This window comes from Gouania willdenowi, chromosome 4 (genome assembly GCF_900634775.1).
Source record: "Gouania willdenowi chromosome 4, fGouWil2.1, whole genome shotgun sequence".
NCBI classification, from domain to species: Eukaryota; Metazoa; Chordata; class Actinopteri; order Blenniiformes; family Gobiesocidae; genus Gouania; species Gouania willdenowi.
In genome coordinates, this window is record NC_041047.1 from 23,215,968 (window position 1) to 23,239,441 (window position 23,474).

At 39.1% G+C, this 23,474-nt stretch overlaps 1 protein-coding gene across 8 annotated transcripts in view; it reads left to right on the plus strand.

Moving 5' to 3' along the window:
• The window catches only part of cracd (capping protein inhibiting regulator of actin dynamics), a 32,052-nt gene that overhangs the window by 3,992 nt on the left and 4,586 nt on the right, over positions 1-23,474 (plus strand). For 2 of the 8 annotated variants that reach the window (XM_028444196.1, XM_028444194.1), the window contains exons 2-7: positions 13,945-14,028; positions 18,547-18,718; positions 18,999-19,128; positions 19,208-19,363; positions 19,891-20,106; positions 20,198-22,496. In XM_028444196.1, the coding sequence (XP_028299997.1) occupies positions 13,962-14,028; positions 18,547-18,718; positions 18,999-19,128; positions 19,208-19,363; positions 19,891-20,106; positions 20,198-22,496 (3,040 nt within the window). In that variant the 5' untranslated portion in view covers positions 13,945-13,961. Of the gene's footprint in view, positions 1-5,214; positions 5,499-10,184; positions 10,311-13,944; positions 14,029-18,546; positions 18,719-18,998; positions 19,129-19,207; positions 19,364-19,890; positions 20,107-20,197; positions 22,497-23,474 lie in introns of those variants that run through there. The other 6 variants (XM_028444199.1, XM_028444198.1, XM_028444200.1 and 3 more) reach the window with 6 other exon arrangements.

Here is a 23,474-nt window from a genome sequence, read left to right on the forward strand (position 1 = left end):
TAACCACTTATGGTAAACGATCAAATAATTTGAAATAGCTACAACACTGAAGATATTGGATATTATTCCTGAAAATGCAGATACAGCCTTTTCTCTGCAGATGCTCAATTATTGGTCCTAACCCAATAGTTATGATGTAGTCATAATAAAACTGGTATTGGCCCTTAATCTTTTGCTTCTGATGCTTGCTTTACTTTGCTGTTGCTGGAATTATGGTGGTGCATTTGTGAGGCGGATGCTTAGTTGTGTTGGGGTTGGCTTAACAGTATCAGTATTGGCTTTCGGGACCTTAGAACTACTGATTTTACGATGTAGGTCCATGTTTCCATAATAATGGCATTGAATCAAAAGCTCTAAATGATTGTTAAACACCTTTAGTTGCAGATTTATCTCCAAAAGCTTTATAGCCATAAACAACAGAAGCTTAGCTTAACCATTGATAAATGTAAATATACCAAAACCTAGTTGAAGACCATGTTTCTCATTTTGGTGCGATTAAACTTATAAAACAAATGTTTTATTAATACTACATATTTACATGACAAAAAATAATTTATTTATTTTAATATATAAATAAACAAATCCTTTAAAGAAATATATATATCAAGGAACCTCTGTCCGTGTGTGTGTCTCAGCGCATCAGGCTTAGATTGACCTGAGACTTTCAACATGGCTGCTGCTTGGTTCAGGGGTGTGCAACGTCGGATTTGTTTGGACTGCAATGATAATGTTAATGAATAACTTCATAAATTTGTCTTCAATACAGCTTTGCAGAACAGCTCAATCTTGACATGTAGTCATGGTAACTCAGGATACGTTAGAACAACTCAATGTTTGACAGGTATGCATGATGAGGTTGTAAACTGCGTAGAAACTACTGGAGTGACTGCACAAAGGGCTTTTAAAAACAACTAAAGCATGTCTAATATCCTAAAAAAACACCCCGTAAATATCCACTAGCAGGTGTCCCCAGTGAGCTACATTTCTCACTATGGTGAATAATAATAGTAATACAAAATTGTGTGTGTGCGTGTGTGTGTGTGTGTGTAATTCAGAATTAAATTAGGAATTGAGCGTTTACAAGGTCAGACTTTTATTCTGAATAAAAGAGGAATTAAAGCTCCCATGTAAACCAACCTTCCATGAAAAAGTTACTTAACCTCTCACTTTTCTATAGCAAGACATACTTCCTACAGGCACTGAAGCTCTTAAAGAAATATGATGAACGTACTAATATAGAGAAAATATGTTGGTCTATGTGCAATTGAAATTTCATAGTGAACATAAAGTATAAATGTACAGAGGGAGCTCGTTTTCCCCCTTTGGCCATCGTGAAATTTGTATTAGTGAATATTCATCAAGGGCGTTCACCTGACCTTTTATAGGCACCATATGGGCGGAGCAAGGCGTTTTCTCACGTACAACTTTTAACACGTAAATCTGAAAGTTTTTTTTTGCATATGCATTTCCTGTGTTTCAGCGTACGTCAGCTGAAGTGATCTTACCTATGCACAGTTTTATAAATGAGGCCCCAGGACCCAGCTATAGAGGGGTGGGCTCAGTCCGAGTTTGTTGATCAGTGTCTGTGGTGTTATGTGTGAAATGCAGACATGAAGTAAACAAAGTGTAGGACTCTGATGGAGTTTAAACCACAGAGAAAATGACATCTTTTGTGGATCGTTCCTCTAATGTGTGTCCACAGTGACACTGATGGTGTCCTTGATGGGAGACATTTGTCACTGTGGGGCTTTTTGGGACAGGGATGATGGTGGCGGCCTTCAGGCAGGTGGGGATCGCTGCCTGCACGAGGGAGGGAGGGGTTAAAAAGACAGGGTCAAATTGTAAAGATCAGGCTGATAAAAGAAGAAATGAGGAATATGCTATGAGATAATACGTTATCAACCGATAGTTACTGTATGTATTTATTCTTGTGCTTGGCTTAGTGTGCCAAAACACAGTAGCCAGCTTGAAAAGTTCAACCTCTATATGATTTAATGACGAAATAATCAATGACTGTCCCTGAATCGATACAATACGACCTAAAGCTACATAACAATTCATCAATGAAATGATTTTTCTAACCCTGTGTTAGGCCTGTTATTGGCTGGTGACCTTTAAGCTGTGTTCACCGGAATGATCGCTGTGGGGACAGGACAAGTATAAAAGATGCAGAAACACTTAATGTATTTAGATATCTGAACATAAACAAACATTAATAGGGATGAGGTATTTAAACTCAAAAATTTAAAAGTAATGAAACAATAAATAACTATCAAACCTCTCCATATACTAGGCATATATTAAAAAATACCACAGAAAAGTCTGTTTTCATCCTTATGAGAATCCTGAACAACACACGTGGAATCTGCATCTTGCATTCAGCCTCAATTCTGAATTTGGACTGGATGATTTCAAAAGGATGATAAAAAAAAAAGAAGCATTAAAAGTCTGTTCTGAGCTAAATCTGTAGCTAAGCATCAAAAACAGACACATACAGTAGCAGTTGGTGCAGCATGCTTTATTATTGGATTAAAATGAAAAAGCTGAAGTAACAACAAAAATGTGCAGATCATCTATTTAGTAGTTCTTCACAGGGTGTCTAGGGACCCCTGGGGATCCACAGGCTCTGAATCCCCAGGGGTCCCTGGATCATACTTATGATGAGTGTCATCATTTTAAAAAAAAATCAAAATTGCGACGCCATCACTTCATGAATCACTTGCTTGCATTCTTCAGTTTTCTGTTCATGGTCTTTAAAAATTAAAAAAAAGCTCTATCTCCCTTCATTGGCGAAATTGCATAAAGTCTCAATCTCATTTATTCAGCCAACTTATTTTCAGGAAATTTGATCTCCTGACATGTTTTGACTGCCAACTCTCAGTCTTCCTCAGAGGTGATTGCTATGATGTATCCCTACGAGTTATCTCATAAGGAAAGCATCAAAGCATCTACTGATGGCATGGAATTTCCTATATTACGTTGCCTTTTTTGTCTGGTTCTATTTTGTCTTTGGGGTTAACTAGCAGCTGTCTGAGTTTGGTGTGTGGTTTTATGGCTGTGTTCATTTCCTGTTTTTTCATTGCTCGTTGCATTGGTTCTGTTATGCCTCAGATGTATGGTATTATCACGTCTTTATAGGTGTTTTCTGCTTTGTGTGTGTTTTGTTTTCCTTCTTTCAGATTGTTGTCATTGTTTTTGACCTGTTGTTTTCCCTTATTGATGGCCCATGTGGGGTATTGACAGTGTTGTAGTGCTTGTTTGATGTGTTTTTCCTCCTCTTGTCTGTCTTCCTCGTCTGTGATGATGATCCTGACTACTGACAGTTTGTGTGCGGTGGGAAGTTTGGAGGTCCAAAGTTGGTATTGGTCAGTGTGTGTGGGTTTCCTGTAAGTGTAAACTGTTATTTTGATGCTGCCGTCATCTATTGGGTGGATTTTCATGTCCAAAAAAGCTATTGTCTTGTTCTTGTCCTCTTTGTAGGTGAATTAAATGTTTCTGGTGGCGTTTATGATGTTTAGTTGGTCTGTGACTTTTTGTGTGTTCGTCCATGTTGGATTTTTTCCAGGATGTCATCTATGTATCTTTTCCAAAGTGAGGGTCTGCATTGTGCAGGTACTGTGTTTATTGGCCTTGGTTTCGAGAGCTTCCATGAAAAAACTGCTCATGATCGCTGATAATGTGTTTCCCATGGCGAATCCTTCTTTCTGTCTGTATATTGTCTGTTTGAATTGAAAGCATTTGGATTTTGCAACATATTTGAGGAGTTCAGAGATGTTATTACCTGTGAGGTTTGTGTGCTTTTTGAGTGTCTTGTCATTCCTGAGGCATTCCTGTACGATGCGCCGTTGTGTGATGTCAACAGGGGGTTTTGTGAATAGGGATATTACATAGGGGGAAATGAGGATCTTGTTCTTTTCTATTGTCATATCAAATCAGATCAAAATTCCTGAAAAAAGGTTGTCCGAATAAACAAAACCTTGACATGTTGTTTAAAAAAAGAAGACAACGTGAACTTGTTGGAATTAATTCATATCTCAGTTCCTAATTTTGAAATTTGACTCAGTTATGTCAGGTTTGTTCTTCAATTGAGTTTCAACTGAGTTTCACCTGATTGTGTTTGGATTGCACATTTCATCGCGATTGTTTTGAAACAATAAATTTAACCTACTCTATCGTTATTAACAAGAATAGAAAATGAAAGTGAAATAGGCCTTTAAAGTGTGAATGATCATGGTACCATGATCAGGATCTCTGATTCAGATAACTGCCAATAGGATCTTCCTACATAATGTTTTAATTTTGATCTTGATGCTTGCTCTGCTTAAATCAGTGTGAGTGCGGCCAGAACACGCCAAACATCTCAGACTCCAGCACAGAGCCGAATCGAACGGGCGCCTGAACCAGAACCGTACACACCTGGATGGGTCTTTTGTAAACTAAAGGGTGCTGAAATCCTGATGGTGGTCTTTAAAGGAGTGGGGCATGTTTGAAAAGATGTTTCCTGCCTTATCTAGGGCTCCTGTTTCTGCAGACTGTCAGTCAGTGAGAGAGCAGGCTGTCTTTGAAGTGCCGTGCTGCTGTAACAGAGTTGAGATCCAGGTTGGTAAAGCCCCATCATTACCATATCCCTGTGAGACTGCAGTGTGATCCTGCCAAAGCCGGAGAGTGGGAGGGGCAGAGCTACCCCATTACATAGTAACACCGAGCTGAGGCTCACACACATTAAGAGCCTGGATCAGATTAATATAGCCATTACAGGAAAGACATATTTACTCATGTGGTTTACAGATTTGAGGAAATGAGCCGCTGCTTTTGCCCCTGAGATGTTTTTGCACTCCAAAATAGCCCCACTGACTCGTTTCATTCCTCAGCCTGTATGTTGATTGCAAATAAAAGCCTTGATGGCTACGACTGTCACAGACGAGACATAAACAGATATATGTGGCCATGGGGTTATTGATCAGCCGCGATTGCACTGAACTACGAACCATCATAATCACACGTGTGTGTAGATGTTGCTGTCAAACCACAATGAAAGCCTTTGTTTTGTCGGATCAGTTGAATTGATGAATACCACTCTGTTCTCGCTGACCGAGGAACAAAGTGTCACTTTGTTCCTCTTCAGCACAGCAGCACCAACAGACACAGGAGAGCCACCATCTCTCCTCGATCAGCACTCACACTAACCCCCCACCCCCCACCACCACTAACTGTACAGTCCTCACATCCACATACAGTACACACGTACGTTTTTATTCCCTATTGCATGACTGCACTTTGACTGACCGATCAAGTTTTCATCAACATGAGAATGTTGAGGGATGTTTTCTGAGTGGCTACGCACACACACATACTGTATGCACACACACACGCACACACACCACCACGTCTGCACTGCGTGCGACACCTGACTCCAGGTAATGCCCCAGATCCACAGTGACAGCAGGCAGGTGGAGCAGCCACGCACTCTTTCACACACACAGAGGCACTGCAGGGCGGTAAGACGGCATTCTTATACTAACATCTACATTACCAGGTGGACTCTGATGCTTTTTAAAAGTGTATTTAGCGACTGAAAGAGTTCATTTAATTTATTGAGCGGTAAGGCTATACACGCAGCTGATTCAGTCAACTCTGCCATCATACGTGTGAATTATGGTTCGGTGTGAGCTTTTCAATGCAGATGCCGGTTTGTTTTTCCAGCACACTAATGTGGAAAATAAAACTAGGGTCATGTGATACGTGCTGCATGCGACTTGTAAGTCCATTGTTACTCCTCATGCACCCTGTAAGGAGAGAGTGGACTATAGGGACCACATGAGGTGGTTGTTTGTTTACCTCTGTGCTCATAACCTAAATGCACTTTATTCAACATGGACAGATGGTGCTCTTCAGCCAGTTGGTGAAGCTTAAATACTTCACCATTTACTTCCACCTGTTTCTGTTAAACTGAAGTTTTTTTTTAAGAGAAACAGTTTTTGCCCTTAGAAACGTAACACTTTGAGGTTTCTGTATCACACTGCACAAGCTTATATTTATTAAACATTTAAAGTATGTTCTTTACAAATGTGCAAACTCCAGAGGTCTGAAGAGTACTGTAATATCTTACTCAAGTAGTCATACCGTTACTTGATTGAAATTGTACTCAAGTACAAGTACAAGTAAGTCATACATAAAATTCTCAAGTACAAGTGAAAATAGCTCAATTAAATAGTACGCAAAGTAAAAGTTACTAGTTACTTTCACCCCCACGTTTATTTTTGGTAATAAATCTTGCCATGGTTTCCTTGCATATAGTAAAGTTAATTTATTTTCCATAAAGGCATCTGTATAAAATAAAAGGTTTGTCAAAATCTTTTTAAAAAATAACACCAATTAATACAATTCAAAGTAATTTAAGTATAGCTACATTTATTAACTCTGAAACTGAGAAAATAACCTCGTTTCAATGCTGTTTTGGTGCCATACATTAGGTTTAATCTGGTTGAACGGCTATAATGTGATGCATTTGATTATTGTCTGTTAATTGCATGTTTGTAGTTTTACAATGTCCGTTGATCATTTGAAAACAAAAAAATGATAATTTACTCACTCCTCTCCATGTAGAAATGTAACTAATTACTTTATTTGTTTTAAGATGTACTTAAGTACAAGTAAAATTACTGATTTAGAAATATACTCAAAAAAGTACAGGTACCCTTAAAAGCAACTCAATTACAGTAATGTGAATACTTATAATATGTTACTTTCACCTCTGGTAAACTAATAAAAATATATACATTTACATTTAAAAATAGTCTGTCTTATAGACTGACTTGTTCTGAGATCATCTCAGTTTAACATACACAGACACACACTGTCATATTCAAAATAATCAACTGTCCTTAACCTTGAATGAATGCATGGTTTAAAGATATTACCTTTAAATTGTTTCCACCTTGTTCTATCCCCATTGTCCTATTAATTTTAACATAGTTTGAGATTTTACAAAGTGTGGATGTAGTTTCTCAGTTATTTTCAACCTGACTTCTGTTTACGCCACACAGACACAAAACCCAGGAATCAAACCAGACACAGCTCAGCATCTGTAATCACAGAAACTCATTCTACTTTCTCACTCCTCTCCATGTTTTGCATCTCTTATAAAGATTTTTCCGAAAATGATTTTTGCAATTATTGCTTAAAAGCAGTCGCAGCATAATTTCTGAATTATATTTTAAACTCCTTATATCCTAATAGAACAATATAGAAACATCCTACTAACAAAAGTCACTGTAGCACACAACGATGCATTCAAGTGCAGCTCAATATAAAGTTGGATATCTCCTGGTATAAGAGCTTGTTTTCTGGGTCTTGCCGCCCAGAAACAAGCAGCTGTTGTTGCTGTGCTTTGGTTCAGTGTGAAAGTAAACCAACTGAAAGAAGGTCCGTCTGTCCTGGTGTGAAAGCACCAATCTATACTGGCTAATGTGTTGATGGTCTGTCCACAGTTCATGTCTCTGAGTTTTCATTAGCACAACATCCATGTTCTAATATGAGAGCACAGGCTTAAGCTCTCCTGGCAGCACTAACATCCACCAGCCCACGTGTTTTCTTCAATACTTTCATTAACCATCATTTCTGTTGATCTAATGGAATTCTGCTCAATCGGGACCCATTTAGCATTATTAGAAGTACCAATACAACAAATACAACACAAATCCTGCTCCTGAAAGGAATCAATAACACTTGTGAATTAATCTCCTGGGATATGACACGATTGTAATTTGTCAGCTCTGCTTAATATTTTATAATGCATGGATCGTCTTTGATTAGTCTGCCTGCGTTGAGATGCTGTCCAACAGGTTGTGGAGACACAAAATATGTAATGTGTATTTTAGTGGATATTAGCATGTGCTAATAGCACCAGGCCGAGATTGCACATGTTAGCTATGATGACCGTTTTCTGATTGGGATGCATTCAAGTGAAAACATACTGACCAGTAAAAAGCATGTGAACCTGGAGATAATTCATGAATTTGTCTAATAGCTCATTGATTATGATGCATCACCAATGCTGATCTCCTCTACTATTTCTGGAGACAGTAATGATTGATGGGAAATCTAACTAATGATAATAATGATTTACATTCTTGATCACATGATGTCTGTGTTAGCAATGACAGCTGAAGAACCACCATGTAAAATGGTCACTAGTTGATCATGAACATCATGTCCTACGATTCATAGAGGCAGCTGTCATTTAGTTACAATATTGTATGTTTTTTTGTAATGATTGCTTGAAAAACAAACTTAGTGGTATCTCCCTGTTTCTTTTAGGGCAGTTTGCACTATTCTGCAAAGTAGCACATCAGTGAAACATTCACTGACGACTATAAGTTTAGGTTGGGCGATATGGAGCAAAATTCATATTCAATATTTTTTCTCGAAGTGGCAATATACGATACAAATCTAGATCATTTTAATTCAAAAAAAGTTTTACCAGAAAAACAATTCAGGGTTTAATTTGCAGATGGAAAAGGCCACACATGCTAAAATAACAAGATGTTTTTTAAAGCTGCTATCCAGAGTTTCTGATGTCCCGCCCTAAACAGCCTCACTTCCTCCCACTGCCTCTGCCAATCTACCAGAAGCCACGCCTCTACTTTTCTGCACGTGCATCGCGGAACATATTAAGGTCACATTGATATAGGTCTATGGGTCAGGTTTCCGTGCACAGTTCACTTTGATTGACAGTCTGAAAAACAGGAATTCAAAGCCTATTGGCTGGACGCACTCGGCGATCGTTTCTAATTGTATGGGGGTCTATAAGACGAAGGAGGGATTTATATACATTAATGTACATGAATGACCACCGGCAGTAGACCATAGTTAAAGACTAGTGAGGTATTTTTTTGCATTTCAAAAGAATCATACATAAACATAGATTTCTCAGAAACTCCAGATATCAGCTTTAAGTAAAAAAAAATAAGTTGTGCGTGTATCACAAACATGGGCAACTAGCTGCTCCAAAAAATACACAAAATTACCATAAAAACACAAGTTAAGAGAGAAAATGCACAAAAGAAATACACAAATATTTAATGGGACAACAAAATACAAAAAGGAGAAAGAAAATGCACAATGGGACAACAAAAATAACCAAAACAACTGTACAAATAAATGGAGAAATACACAAAAAAACAACAAAAATACACAAAAAGAGGAAAAAAATGCAAGATGAGACACCAAAAATCCAAAAACAACATACACACCAAAAAGTACATACACAAAAAATACACAAAAATACAACAAATATACATAGGACAACAAAATACACAAAGGTAGGAAAAAATACACAATGGGACTGGGACATTAACAAACAACTGTACATTATGTGCCACTTGTGTCTTGTTTAGGTCAAGGTCTGCGTTAGGACACCCTCAGAAATCCATCTAACTGTGATTTTCATGCTGTTGGTCATGGATGGATGTTTTCCACCTCTGGTGCACTGAATGTGGCCTTTGCAATGTAAATCTGACACTGGGTCACTTAGCAAAATAAGAGTTGACCACAACATTGGTAATACCTACATGTCTGTGGAATGTGATGCTGAAGAATCTTTTATTATACAGTAAATGATAGCTACTTGTCAGAAAGAATTCTTACATAAACAACACTAAACTGATTTCATTGCTATAACGACTGGTCTTCTTCAGTCATATTTCATGTTTGTATATTTGTATGCTTTCAAACTGTAGGCGGGGCTTGCATCGCATGCATCTTTTTGGGATGTTCTTGCATATTTGTTGAGCAGCTACAATGACAACTATGTTGCGCTTGCGCGGCTGTTTGCCAATTGAACTATTTGAGGCTGTTTGCAGTGATAAGGCTTGTGTGTGTGTGTGTATGTCCGGCCCTGTCTGCTATGAATATGTTGTCATAGGAACCAGAGGCGGTTCTAACTTCAGTGAAGAGGAAAGGTTGAAGCTGAGTTGCAGCATTGCATAAGTTTCAAGCCCAGTTATAACATGGGATGTGTGCATGCCGTGGTCACTTTGAAAGTGCTTTGTCACTCACACCCCCCTCCATGACATCCTGCAGTTCCTTTTTCTGACTGTTTTTGGACACCTCCTTAAAAAAACCCAAACTGCTGCTTTTTTCCCTTTCTGTATTTATTTTACATTACTGTTCTCTTCCCAAAGCCAGGGCGGAGGCAGCAGCGACGCTCATCAGGGTAAACAGAAATTTGTGCATAACGGACAGATCGATGTTCCCAAAGGTTTTACTGCAGTGGTGCACAGCCATCTCAAGCTGTGCTGCTGAAATAGGTAAAACTCTCCCTACGTTTCATCTGTATGCTTTGTCACTTGTTATGGCAAACGCCCTGTCTGGGAAATATCTGCCTGCCCTGAAAACTAAAAGCACAGGGCTGCTGGTTGGCTGGAAAGCACTGAGACGCAGCTATGGCAAGCGTGTGATGCAGCGAGTATATCCTTGTCAAAGGCATTTCCCCTACTTGTGTAGAGCACATGGCAGTACCCCATGCTTCTCTCATTTCATGGCAACATGTCCTCTCCTCCGCAGCCATCGAATGACACACACCCATGAAACGCAGAAAGAAAACCCTGTGCACATCAGCACAAGCAAATCCCAACAAAGAATGAACAATCTCTTTAAACTGGTAGACACAAACAGCACACACTCACTCCTGCTATTACACATGCCTGTTTGCTCCTCGTTCTGCACTATGTAGAATCTAACAAAGAGGTTTTTTTATTTTGTGAGATACTTCTGAGAGTGTTTCTCTCCGTTACCTTCAGGAAAGGAAACCCACAGCATGCTGCTCCATTGGAGATAGTTTCTCTCAGTACCATCCCTCAGGCTTTCTGGGTTTTTATCTCTCAAATTCCAGTTGCTTTGCAGAGCAGAATTTAAACGCAGCACAGTTTTTTCCTCAGTGCATCAAACACTACCTCAGGCTTGGCAGGAGTGCTGAGGTTGAAGGGCACGGAGAGTTTAAAGGTTCACAAGCTTGTGGTTTGTTGTTTCCTTTGTGTACATTTCAATAACTTTCTGCAGGATGTGTTAATCTATTCAGCACTAAATATACTTGACAGTTGATCAGAACCACTTTGTAAATGAGTGTAAGAAATCAACTGGAAAATGATCATATTGTACACCTTTTCGAGGTGACATCATCATCCAGGACGCCCTTTGCCATCTTAAGAGGGGTTTACATTTGCCTGACAACCGCTATTTACCAGTGGACAACGTAAAGATTTTACTCAATGTTGTATGAATATTTCAGCAGATTAGAGCCAAAGGCCAAGCACAGATATGAAGGGAATATACATCTGGTTGGTTTGGAATCATGTCCATACCAAGCACCTCAAGGTTCATGGAAAAACGACCCAACCACATGGCCAGATCTCCAATGGCCTGATATTTACGAGTAGCTCAATAACAGCACTGGCGTCTACATAATGGAGAAGAAGAGGACTTACAAAAGATTTGATGCATATATTTTCTTTAAGATAGGCTTATGTATGTGTTTTTGTGTCTATATAGGCCTGTGTCATCAAGTTACTTGGCTCGTTACGCGATGTGGCTACGCTAGGCTAGCGCCGCTAATAATATAATAATAATAATACAGCCTAAAAGAAATTAGATCCCCAAAATGCACAACCTACCATTAACAAAATGTCTAGTGCAAACATACGACCACTTAGATTTTGGGCTCCATGTAGTTCCATCTACGTTTGTTCGCCTCAGTGCTTGGATCCATAATTTCCGTTTCTGGCCTTTTTCTGTCGGTATTCTGTAAAAGTCTATCTTTTCCTTCAGCCAAGTGTGGTTATGACAGCCAAGTACTACGCAGGATTTGGACATTATACGATAAAAATCAGCCAGACTGCAAAATCAGGGGTAAATAGCGGTTGTCAGGCAAATGATTACCACTCCGTGCTGACGTCACGCGAAAAGGTGTATAATATGTACGCATGTAAGCCATTTAAGATAGCAGTTAGCAAGTATGGTGACAATTTACTTGAAGTTTTCATACATTAGGCTGACATTATGCTTTCATTATTATGACATGACACCTGTCATTAGCATGAATATGGTGTCATGAAGGCTGTTATTAAGTGTTGTTTGTTACCCTAACCCCTAACCCTACCTAACCCACCTAGATCCCTCCACCTAACCCAAAAATGCCAACATAGCTCCAAAGGTGTCATAATATAGCAAACACTTAATAACAGCTTAATGACAGCCTTTATGACACCTTAATCATGCTAATGACAGTGTAATGTCAGCCTTATGTATAAAACTTCAAGTTAAGTGTTTTCACACTAGCTAACTGCTAGCTTAAATGCCTTACATGCATACTTGAACATTTTCCAGTTGATTTCTTATACTCAACCGCAAGTCTTTACTCAGTTACCATTGCAGTTCTTTCTAAAATATTTTAGTTTGTCTTTGTTTGAATTTTTAAGCAAATGTGTCATATTTTAGTGTTTTGCAATATAAAGGATTTTAAGTGTGCAATAAATATTAAGGGTGCTTGTTGTGAAAGACTAAGAGTAGAAATTGTGCCGTGTTTGTGCAGCCTTCCACGACATAAACAACAATGAAGGGAGTTGAGTGGAAACCCATTTCTTTATTTTAAATGTCTTTGTTTAAAAAAACAGGAAGTTACGCACATAACCAGGAAGTTGTGACCCCTGTAAGTGGATATCTGCATGTTGTTTTTGTAAATGGAAACTGATTCTCAAATGATATTTACCCAGGCAAATAAATGAATGAATGAATGAATAAATGAAATATAATGACTCAATATTAGTTGTCATGTAAATATATGGTGTCTTCTCTTGTTCTGTCCTCTTTACTCCAAATCATAAACTATAGCTGCTTTATCATAGGCTACTTGGTGCATTTAATAATTTATCATAGTTTAAATTCACAGTTCAAATCCAGCATCTGGGCTGGTTTAGTGGTTTTCACTTCAAGCATGAGAGAGTTTGAACCTCTTAACGCTGACCAGTGTCGACAGGCTTAGATGTACCATATGATGCCAGTTAATGTACCTGCTATTTTAAGAGTAAGTCAGCAGTTCACTCTCAGTCAGTATTTCAGCTCAGCAGTAAAAATGTCTGGATTGAGAATTGCACATGTATCTCCTCACTTAAACAGCTCATTGGGCTCAATTATTTGTCCTGCTGGTATGTCATCGAGCCAACAGAGCAGTCTCAGAGTCTGCACAGGTTCTCTCATGCTTTAGATCAGGGGTGTCAAACTCATTTCAGTTTAGGGGCCAACTATGAAGTAGTTTGAGCTTAAGTGGGCCGGGAAAACGAGCAATTTGAACATTAATGTCCCCAAGTTTTTACTTTGACGTATAAATGACACATAAAGTATGTAAAGCGCCGACAATTTCCAAGCAATAAGTGACAGTTATCAGTCCCTGCAAGATTTTCTCTTTTAGATTACATTGATTTTGTGACCAATTTTTATTTAATTTGGGGAAATTATGTGTAATAATTTCAGGAAAATGGAGTTCTTTCAACAATTTCAGATTTTAAATTACTGCAGTCAGGCGACGAAAGCATTGGAAAATTGCAATCTGCCAAATATTGTAGAGTTTCATTATGTATTTAGAAGGTCTGAGATATCTACACCTGAATTCTTTGGTATTTTGCACAATTCATGTTTTTCTCCTGCGGGCCAAATTGGATGGTCTAAAGGGCCGGATTTGGCCTCCGGGCCTTGAGTTTGACGCGTGCTTTAGATGATCACCAGCAGCGCTTACAAAGCTGACCTTTCCAGTGATGATGCGATGCTGAAGGCGATGGAGACTGAAATAATAGGCGACATCTTCAGAAGTCATTTCCTCTCTGTATAACATATGCCTTAATAACCCTTTCAGCCCACCTACGTGCTCACTTCGTTTTCCTCTCACTGCAGCCAAGGTGGCAGTAACCATGGCAACGGACGCCACAGAAACTAAGCATGGCATGCTTTTAGCGGTAAACGAATCCAAAGGCCCAGGTAAAAAGGAACTAATTTGTGCTTTTGTCACCCAAACATCTTAAAGAGACAGTGAGTTGGAACAAATCTGAACAGGCATAACATGGGAATAAATGATGATGTATTTCCTGTCTCTTTAAGAACTGCATGGTGTGGTGATAGGTTTGTCTTTATAGAAGTAGACTAGACATCTGGATGTGCTGTAATCACTTTTCTGAACTTTCTTTGAAATTTTCTCTCAAAGCTACACCTTGGTTTTTCTAAACTGTATGTTCTAAAATGATGATGATTTCCTGTCTTGTAAAGGTTTGATCAGTGGGAGTCACGGCAAGAAAACTCTTTCAATCCAAAGATCCAAAACGTAAATTCACCTTCACAAACTGAAAACTAAAGGTGTCCTGATCCCATATTGTAATCGGCAATTGGTCTAATATCAGGAAAAAAAATATGTATACTATATGTATATAAAAATTGGATCAAATTATATCGGCCTGCATCTAAAATCTCTGATAAAAGCTGTCCTTTCCAGAATCTGCTCCAGCAATTTTATCCATCAGCTGATAGAATGTGAACTTGAATTGTTATATTGCATTACTTTATTTATTCTATTTAATTGTAGAATATTCTCAGGTTTAATAGTAAAATGTATGTAACATATTGGTTAATAATAAACAGGTCAGTTTTTTTCATACCTACTGTTGCTGACTATTGTTCTCTGTTTGAATAATATAACTTGATCAAGTATTTTTTTTTAACATTCAACACTACAAAATGAGAAATAAAGGTAAATGTGATTTGTGGTAAAATTGAATCGGACTATATTAGTATCAACAAATACTAAAGGTTGCAATATCCGTATTGTATTGGAAGTGAAAATGTTGTATCATTACATATTGAGTGGAATATTTTAAGCCTTTTTTTTTTGTAAATTTGATGATTATGGCTCACAGACAATAAAAACCCCAAACTTAACTTATATTTAAAAAAAAATGATGTTTTAAATGTGAGACATCACTTTTTGTTTTTTATTTTTTATATATATATATATATAATTTTTATTTTTTTAGCTATACCTTTAAAACTAATAAATACTTACTTGAACTGTTTAATCTGTATCTTCCCTTGTCCTTACTTATTTAATCTTGGATCAAAGTGTTAGTCTTGTAATGTAACTGTGTAAGGTAGAAAAAGTAAAAGTGCACATAAAACCATTTTCCACTGCAACCAGTGAGGGGGATTTTATCATAGCCCAATAAGATTCAAAATGTCTCCAATCAGCTGCTGGTTTGCTCTGCCTCCAAGTCTTCATTGGCCTTTCTAAATCAATGAGATCCCTGTATTAGATTATTTTAATGATAACCAGTAAAGGTTCAAGGTTGCAGGATCAATGTTTTGTTTTTGGAAAACGCAAGCTCAACAACAATGTGGGCAGCACAGGAGTTGAGGTTAGCGCTGCTTTTCTTTGCTAGCCTGTCCTTGTGTCGTCTACTCTTAAGAAAAATGTGTCTTTTCTTATTTCACGCATGAGTGTGTGAGCATGCCCAGAGCAGTGCATTATGGGCGTTGTAGCACTGCTCCGTCTGAAATGCTGGGAGAGCCTATACTGCAGAGAAGCAGAAGATCCGTGTCGGCGCATAATATCACCCAACGCACTTGAGCCTGGGGAGATCCTGTAGTGATGATTGTAGCATCAAAACAGAGCAAATCTAAGTGAAAAAAACATGCTATTTTCTCTAGAACAATAAAAAATTTTAGCTAGATTAGCAGCTACTTTAAAAATACAACTGACGAAACTATAGCTAGAAAAACACGGGTCCAGCAGTGCCAGGGACGGGTTCGGTAGTGAAAAAATAAATCCTACGCGTGAAAGCCTCCTACAGGCGCATCCGCACTAATAGCGTAGTAAATATTTACACGTGTACGTACAATATTTTGCTGCCTTAATTTTTCCTACTATGATAAACCCTAATTCTAAGCATAAAAATTTAAGGGAAGATTATTAACGTTTGCCAGGTGTGCATGCCTACTGTCTACCGTAGGAAACTTTCACGGTTGATTTAGTCTACACTACAACAGAACTACCGGCATTTGGCTTACCGGAAGTGCCGTAACTATAGTCAGAATTGTCTGAGTTCCGGACCCGAACCAGTAGCAACAGCCTATATAATATTATAAATAAAAACAATAATAAACAATAAAATTATATAAATAAATGTAAAATAAAAATATAAATAGTAAATGCATTCAGGGGAAAAAAAATAATCGTAGAATACATTCCAGTTTTTAACTGGAGACTAACTATTTAAAGAGAAATCGTTGGCTTGTTTTGTACCTTTAAATAACACTTTGTCGCTCAGACGATTAGATTATTACTAGATTTTCAATACAAAATCTAAAGCCCAAAATGTAATTTGTATTCATATATCTAGACAAGATCATAGACAGACCATTTTCTATTCTTTTATATTCTACATTAGCCTATAGTGCTCGGAACAACTCCATGGTATTTTAGGCCCTGTGGGAACAATCTGCCACGCGTATCATCATCATCATCATAGTGTAGCAATTAGCTGTGACAAGCTAGCTGAGGTTTTATCATGTAAGTCACTTTAGTTAGGCGCTGATGTGGAAATGACGTTAAAAAAAAAGAAAACAAAACCTGGCTGATCCGTCAGATGCTTTTGAGATTCAAGACTGAGAAACTGTGAGACAATAGAATAAGATCTTTAACATCACAGTAAGTTCTACATTGATGGAGCTTTACAAGTGCAAAACGTAAAGGAAAAAGGAACTTTAGCATACAAACTAAATGTAGGTTAATCAGAGAGGATAAGTATTGAGGTACACAATAAATAAATTACAGGTATGAAAAAAAGCCACTACAGGTTTAAATGATGGAAACTATCCTTTTTGTTTCAGCCTTTTATTGTTTAGTAGTTCTGTTTTCCTTTACAAGAACAAAGCTGCTTTTCTTCCACTGTAAGCTAAACTAAGCTAGCTTAGCATAGAGTAGTGAAAGCTTCATGTCTCAGCTCTTTCAATAGAGAGAAGTAAAAACACACTCATTATTTCATATACAGTATATGAAAGAGGAAAACATTGAGCATTTTAATTGTAATTTGTAAGTTAAACCTTTTGGGAAAATATTGTTTTTCTCTCAGGAGGAATAATGTGGTATGACCACTAACAACAAATATGCTTTGTTTCCATTCCATTACTTATTACATATAAACAATTAAGATACATAACAAGTTACATAAAGATTTGGTATTTGTTCCTTGAGGTCATATTTCTGAGAGTCAACATCCTCTACTGGGTCAAGGAGTGGGAAAATTAATTTACTGTATCATTTCCCATTATGCCCCCACTTTAGTTAGCAGCATGCACAGTGAAATCCCACACCGGTTGCTACTTTTAGCTCTGAAAGGGATACCACAGCTCCCTGAGAACACCCGTCTGCTCAGTGGTGTAGAGTGGCTTTGTAGCTCTGTAACCTCACCCACATAGTTTATCTATTGAACCTCCACAAGTGCACAGGCTCACACATGATAAACGGACTGAGCGAAAAACAAAGCTGGGGAGATACACGCTCAAGAACGACTTCAATTCAATATGTCAGCTTCTGTTCGTTAAAGATCTTTGGGATTTTGACAAGAGGAGGGCGTTTTTGTTCACAGAAATGGGATTTGTTTGATTGTTGAATTTAAATATCCTAGCACAAAAAATGATAAGAAATGATTATATATTTTTAAATTATTATTATTTGGTCCCAACTTATTCAACTCCTCTGACTATTTGGCCTCATGGCTGCTGTAATACTGTAATTCTGACAAATCTGTGCTATAAAAATACCATATTTAATGTTTGTCTCCACACTATAATCTGAGATGTAAATTGCCAGATTACACTCTTTTCTTTAGTGCACTTTGTTGTAAAAATCCAAAACTGTTTTAACATCCAACAATTGAGATTCACATTAGACATAAAACAATGCACGTCATGAGAAAGAGAAATACATGCAAAGTAAGAGATGATGAAATTAACAATAAACACATGGGTCCTCTGTTGGAAAATTTACTGTGACAATTAGAGGAAGTTGAGAAAAATAATCCTCAAAACATCATATGAGAAAGTGAGAGGAGAAAGGTTGGTTTGCACACATATTTTGTTGATTTTGCTGACGTGCAGATTGAAACAGCATCATTAACTCCTGGAGTTATGTGGTATTTAATGCCATCACGGATTTCTGAAAACCAGGGATTTGGATCAGCTGCTGTGACTGTTTGTGTTGTGTAGTAGTTGTGGTGGTATTTCTCATTTCTACATGCTGTAAATACTATTTGTCATGAACCAAAAAGCCAAGGTTTTCTTCACATTTCATCTGCTCCTTGGATTTTCTGTTCTGTTTGTTAATTATCTTCTTTATTTTCACTCTCACGCCCATAGGCACCATACTGCATTTCCTCCTGTGGGCACGATTTAAAGATTGATTTGCTGATAATGTGTAGCAGTGGTCATCACATGCTTTTTTTCATCCAGGAGAAAGAAGGCGACAGGGAAAATTCCAGCCCTTCAGACGGCTGTTTGGGAAAAAGAAGAAAAGGGAGGCCAAGGGGGGCTTTGAAGGAGATGAGCTAAAAGCGAGTTTTTCTACTGGAGAAGTACGCAATGGAGTCGTATCCGACAGTGAAGATCCTAACCAAAATCTGAGGTGAATTTATGTCATCTTCTATGTAATAAAACACCAGGATAACAAATCATTGTAAATATGTTCCTGGGTTTAATTGTATTTTCCAAACTCCTTTTTTCAAAGTAGAATAATTGTGTTAATGTGTGATTTGAGCAGTGGAAAGCATGAGGTTGTGCTGAAAGCAAACCCTGATTTACTGTGCAAAATGATTTGTCAAAGGGTGCTGCTCACAATGGAAAAAGTAAATAGCCAACAGAGAAAGACAGGATGGAATGCTGAAGGATCTTTTGTTATACTGCAGGGAATTGAATCCCGGATCTCGAGCTCTCTCACACGACAGCATTTTTACCCCAGAGGAGCCTGTGAATGAGAGTGTTGTAGAAAACAGCATGTCCCAGGAAAACGTGTCAGATAAAGTCAGGAATCTGCAGGTAAGCTTTGCGCTGCCTGCTCGGTGTTTCACTCTGCTTTGAAATGACACAGCCTAATTTCTGTTATTCCTTTTTCCAGCGGCAGATTGCCCAAGGCATTAAGTTTGGCCAGAGGCCTTCATCTCTTAGAAAGAGTGAGGGAGATGAAGGCAGTTCAGATGAGGAAGAGGCTCCTCGAAGCCCCATGAAGGTTTTGGCCCAGGTTGAATCCGAGCCACCAATAACAGAGCCAAAGGTAAAACTGGTATTGAAAAAAAGAATCCTTTTTTTAATGACAGCATTCTAATCTTTGTTATCATAGCTTTTTGTGGCACTAGCTTAAGGGAATTTAATGGATATCCTGAAGGCCTGCCCTTGTATAACATTTTACACAAATTTGATGTAATGTTTCTTAAAATTACCCATTCAGAACATTTTGAAGCTATATGAACACAATTTAGCCACTAGGTGGTCAGAGTGAGACGATAATGCATTTAATATGAGGCTTAACATTAATAACTTGATGAGAGTTTTGTGCACAACTTTATCTAACAGTAAGAGATGTTAAACCAACATAGGAGTAAACAACTACATCATCTTGTGGTACAAAGTTACATTACAACACTGAATCACCTGAATGTTGCTCTAAAGTATTTTTGGGATGCATAGGACATTTTTTTCAAATCTTTATGAATCCATTTTTAAAAGTGGGATTGGAAATGATTACTTGTATTATTCAAATGTTAATCAAATTATTAAAAGATCTTATTATGTTGGACGAAGCAGGCCCTGGGTTCCCCATCAGCTATACAACATAGTTCTCCAATGAAGTCCCCAAGGTCCAAACGAGTCCTCCCACCCACTGGTACCATCGAATCCATTAACCTAGATGCCGTCCCACAGTCTATTCCTCGATTAGACAATACAGCGGCCAAGCACAAACTGTCTGTCAAACCGAAAAACCAACGAGTTTCACGCAAGCATCGACGATTCACACAGGTGACCCAGAATTTTGGATTTGTTTTGAAAAAAATGTATATGATGACTTTCTGTTTTTGTGAAAATAAACTAATTGTGTTGGCATTTATAGGACTTCCATGAGGTTTCCTTGCCAAGCATTGTGCCTGAGGATGTTGAGATAGCCACTGTTTCTACAGAAGACCAGCAGAGGCCTTCTGTCACGACCCACGAAGGTTTCAGCATAAGACACCATGAGGAGGATAGACAGGAGATGAGGAGAAAGAGAGAGCTAGAGGACCAGAAGCTGATTCGGGAAGAAGAGGAGAGGAGGAAGAGAGCAGAGGAGTTGAGGCTCCGTCAATGGGAGGAGGAAAGGTGTCGTAAGGAGCGGGAAGAGGAAGAGAGGAGGCTGCGAGAGGAGGCAGAAAGACAGAGGAGGGAGGAACAGCAAAGGAGGATCCAAGAAGAAGAAGAGAGGAAAAAGCGAGAAGAAGAAGCACTGATAAAGAAAATGGAAGAAGAAAGAAAGATTCGAGAAGAGGAGGAGTGTCGAAGACAAGAAAAAAGACGACTGGAAGAACAGACCAGGAAAGAGGAAGAGGAACAAAAAAGGAAAGAGGAGGTGGAAAGGAAGAAACTGGAGGAAGAGGCCAGGAAGAATCAGGAAATTGAAGCTGAGAAGAAGAGAAAGCTAAAATTGGAAGAAAGGGAGCGCAAAAGAAAGGAGGAAGCAGAGAAACTTATACAGGAAGAAAAGAGTAAAAAGGTTGCCGAAGAGAAAATGAGAAAAGAGGAACAGAAGAGAATGTCTTCAGGTGAGACAGATATGAGCTTTGATGCACAAGAAAGGAAGAGAAAAGCAGAAGAGCTCCGCTGGAAAGAGATGGAGGAGAGACAAAGACCTTTCTCTTTCAAAGTTTCATCTGGTGAGAAACAGATTCTTTTCGAGAAGGTCAACCTTACACCTGTGACACCGACTGCAGGTTTGCAGAGCACTGACATTGCTGATCAGAGGGAAAGAGAAAAGGCAGAACCAGACTCCCCTAACCTGCGGACCTCTCCATATGTTCCACACACAGCCATCTTGGTCACAGGCGCACAGCTATGTGGGACAGCTGTTAATTTAGACCAGATTAAAGACTCTGCTTGCAAGTCCCTACTGGGTCTTGGCGAGGACAAAAAAGCCCAGGGAACACCTCAGACAAAAGTAAAGACATCTCCAGATCGAAAGTCAGGAAAAACCAAATCTTTGAATGAGTCTGCACTCTCCACAGACCAGTCCAATGCCGATGTCCTGGCAGAATGGGCCAGTATTAGATCAAAGATTTTTAAAGGGGTAGAAGACGGGAAGTATGAAGAGTACCCAGAACCGAGTAAGAACCTGCCTCAATCGAGCACTGAAGATCAGCCAGCGTTTGCTCACACAAACCTCAGAAAGACTGTGTCTGCCAGCGCCAAGTTCTCCATCACGCCTGCAAAGAAAAAGTTTGCAGATTCAAATAGGAATTCTGAGGTGTATGGTCCAGATGATAAAGATTCAGGAGAAGAAGCCACTCCATCACACAATGTCTCAGCAGCCTCCTCTGCTCCAACCAGTCGTCCTCAAAGCAGAACAGGAAAATCTGTGCGAATCATGGAAAGAGGAGCTGAAGAATGCGTGTTTGCCAAAGACCTTCCGTCTTTCCTGGTTCCCAGTACAGGATCTACATCCGAGGGGGTCGAATTGAAAAACAGAGTTTCCACTGAGAGTGAAGATTCTGAAGAAAGAGAAGAGGACGGGGAACATGGCCAAGACGGTGAGGATCAGCCCTCTCCTTTTGGCATTAAGCTGAGGAGAACAAACTACTCGTTACGTTTTCACAGTGAACAGTCTACAGAGAAAAGGAAAAAGCGCTACAGTGCTGGGGACAGCTTTGATGGCATCCCGCCCCCTCTTACTCCAGACTCAGATGGTTCCTCAGTCTTTTCAGAGAAGTCCAGCCCCACATCACCTCAGAAAGGAGGCACATCTAGCAAATATGCTCACTTATCTGCCTCTCCTGCTATCAGCCATGGTAAACCAGGCAAGACCACCAGCCCAACAGCACACAGCGAAGGTGAAAAAGTGTTTCCCAAGCCGTCAACATACCGAAGACCAACAATGTCACCTAAGCCGTCTGGTTCAGTCCCAACACCTCCGCCATCGCCGATACCCAAAACCATCCACCGGCCTCCAAGTGACAGTGAGGTGCTTAGAACCGGTGGTACTGATCTATGTGACCAAGAAGTGAGTAGGAGTGAGGACACGTTAGTTGTTGCGCAAATGTGTAGGAGTAGCCAAGGTCCAATCCAAGGAGAAGAGGAACCAAAAGAGAAGAAATCCTTCTTTCCGTCCATTAACATTCCATGGAGAGAGAAGGGAGACAGAAGGTCAGAGCTCATTCGCAGAGGTCAGTGTCACTTTGGTTTTGCTGCTTTATTTTTTGACAGTACAGTAACGCACTTGTACAGGGTAGCGCCTTCACATGTTGTTAAGAGATTTTGAAATTATCTTCTTCTCCACAAAGTGTGAGGAAAATAATCAACTAACAAGGTTATCACAAACCGACAATCTCTTGGCCAAGGGTGGAAAGACCATTTAAAGGTCCTTTATCATGTTATTTTTCACCCATCTCCATTTGTTCTAAGAACCCCAACAGCATAGTATTTGAGGTTTATTTTCCCAAACTCGCCTGTTTTTCAGAGTTTTAAACCTCTGAAAAGTGCCTTCCTGAGCAGTTCTAAAAACGGGCTGTTTTGCAGCCTACTTATCCATATTCATTAGTAGGTGTCTTTGTAGACGCTGACTTCATGACTTGCTTTTGTAAGGCAGATCAGTGATCACCCAAGCGATTTTCTTTTTGCTATTTATTCATTGTTGTTATTGCTTTCTGCCAAAAAACTGCACATTACAGTAAAACACATGGCTATTTAGTGGCTATTGTGATTGTGAGTGCTTCAGGCTGTTTATCACAGCAGCAGCAGCGGAGTAATTCAGCTATATAACGGTTACTAAAAATGGAACTGCTCTTTTGGTTCTACACCGTTGCTGCCCACTGCTCCTCAGGGAGGGGTTAAATGCAGAGAACACATTTCGTGTATGTAGCTCGCATGCCTTTAGCTCTGAGAGAGGGGGCATGTATGTTCACTGTGGAGGCGCAGCCGGCAACAGGCACTTCCACTCGTTTTTCAGAAGAGGGCAGAGCAGCAGCTCAGAGAGCAGGATTGGTGAGGATTGCTCAGAGATGCAGGAAGGAAGCCCAATAATACTTTGGGGGTGTTTTTGATAAGGAATTAACATTGTAGCAAGGTTAAAAGCTAAAAAAAAAAGTTGATTTAGCGTGATTTAAGCCCTTTAAGGATTGTTTCATTGTACAATAGGCTGGAAC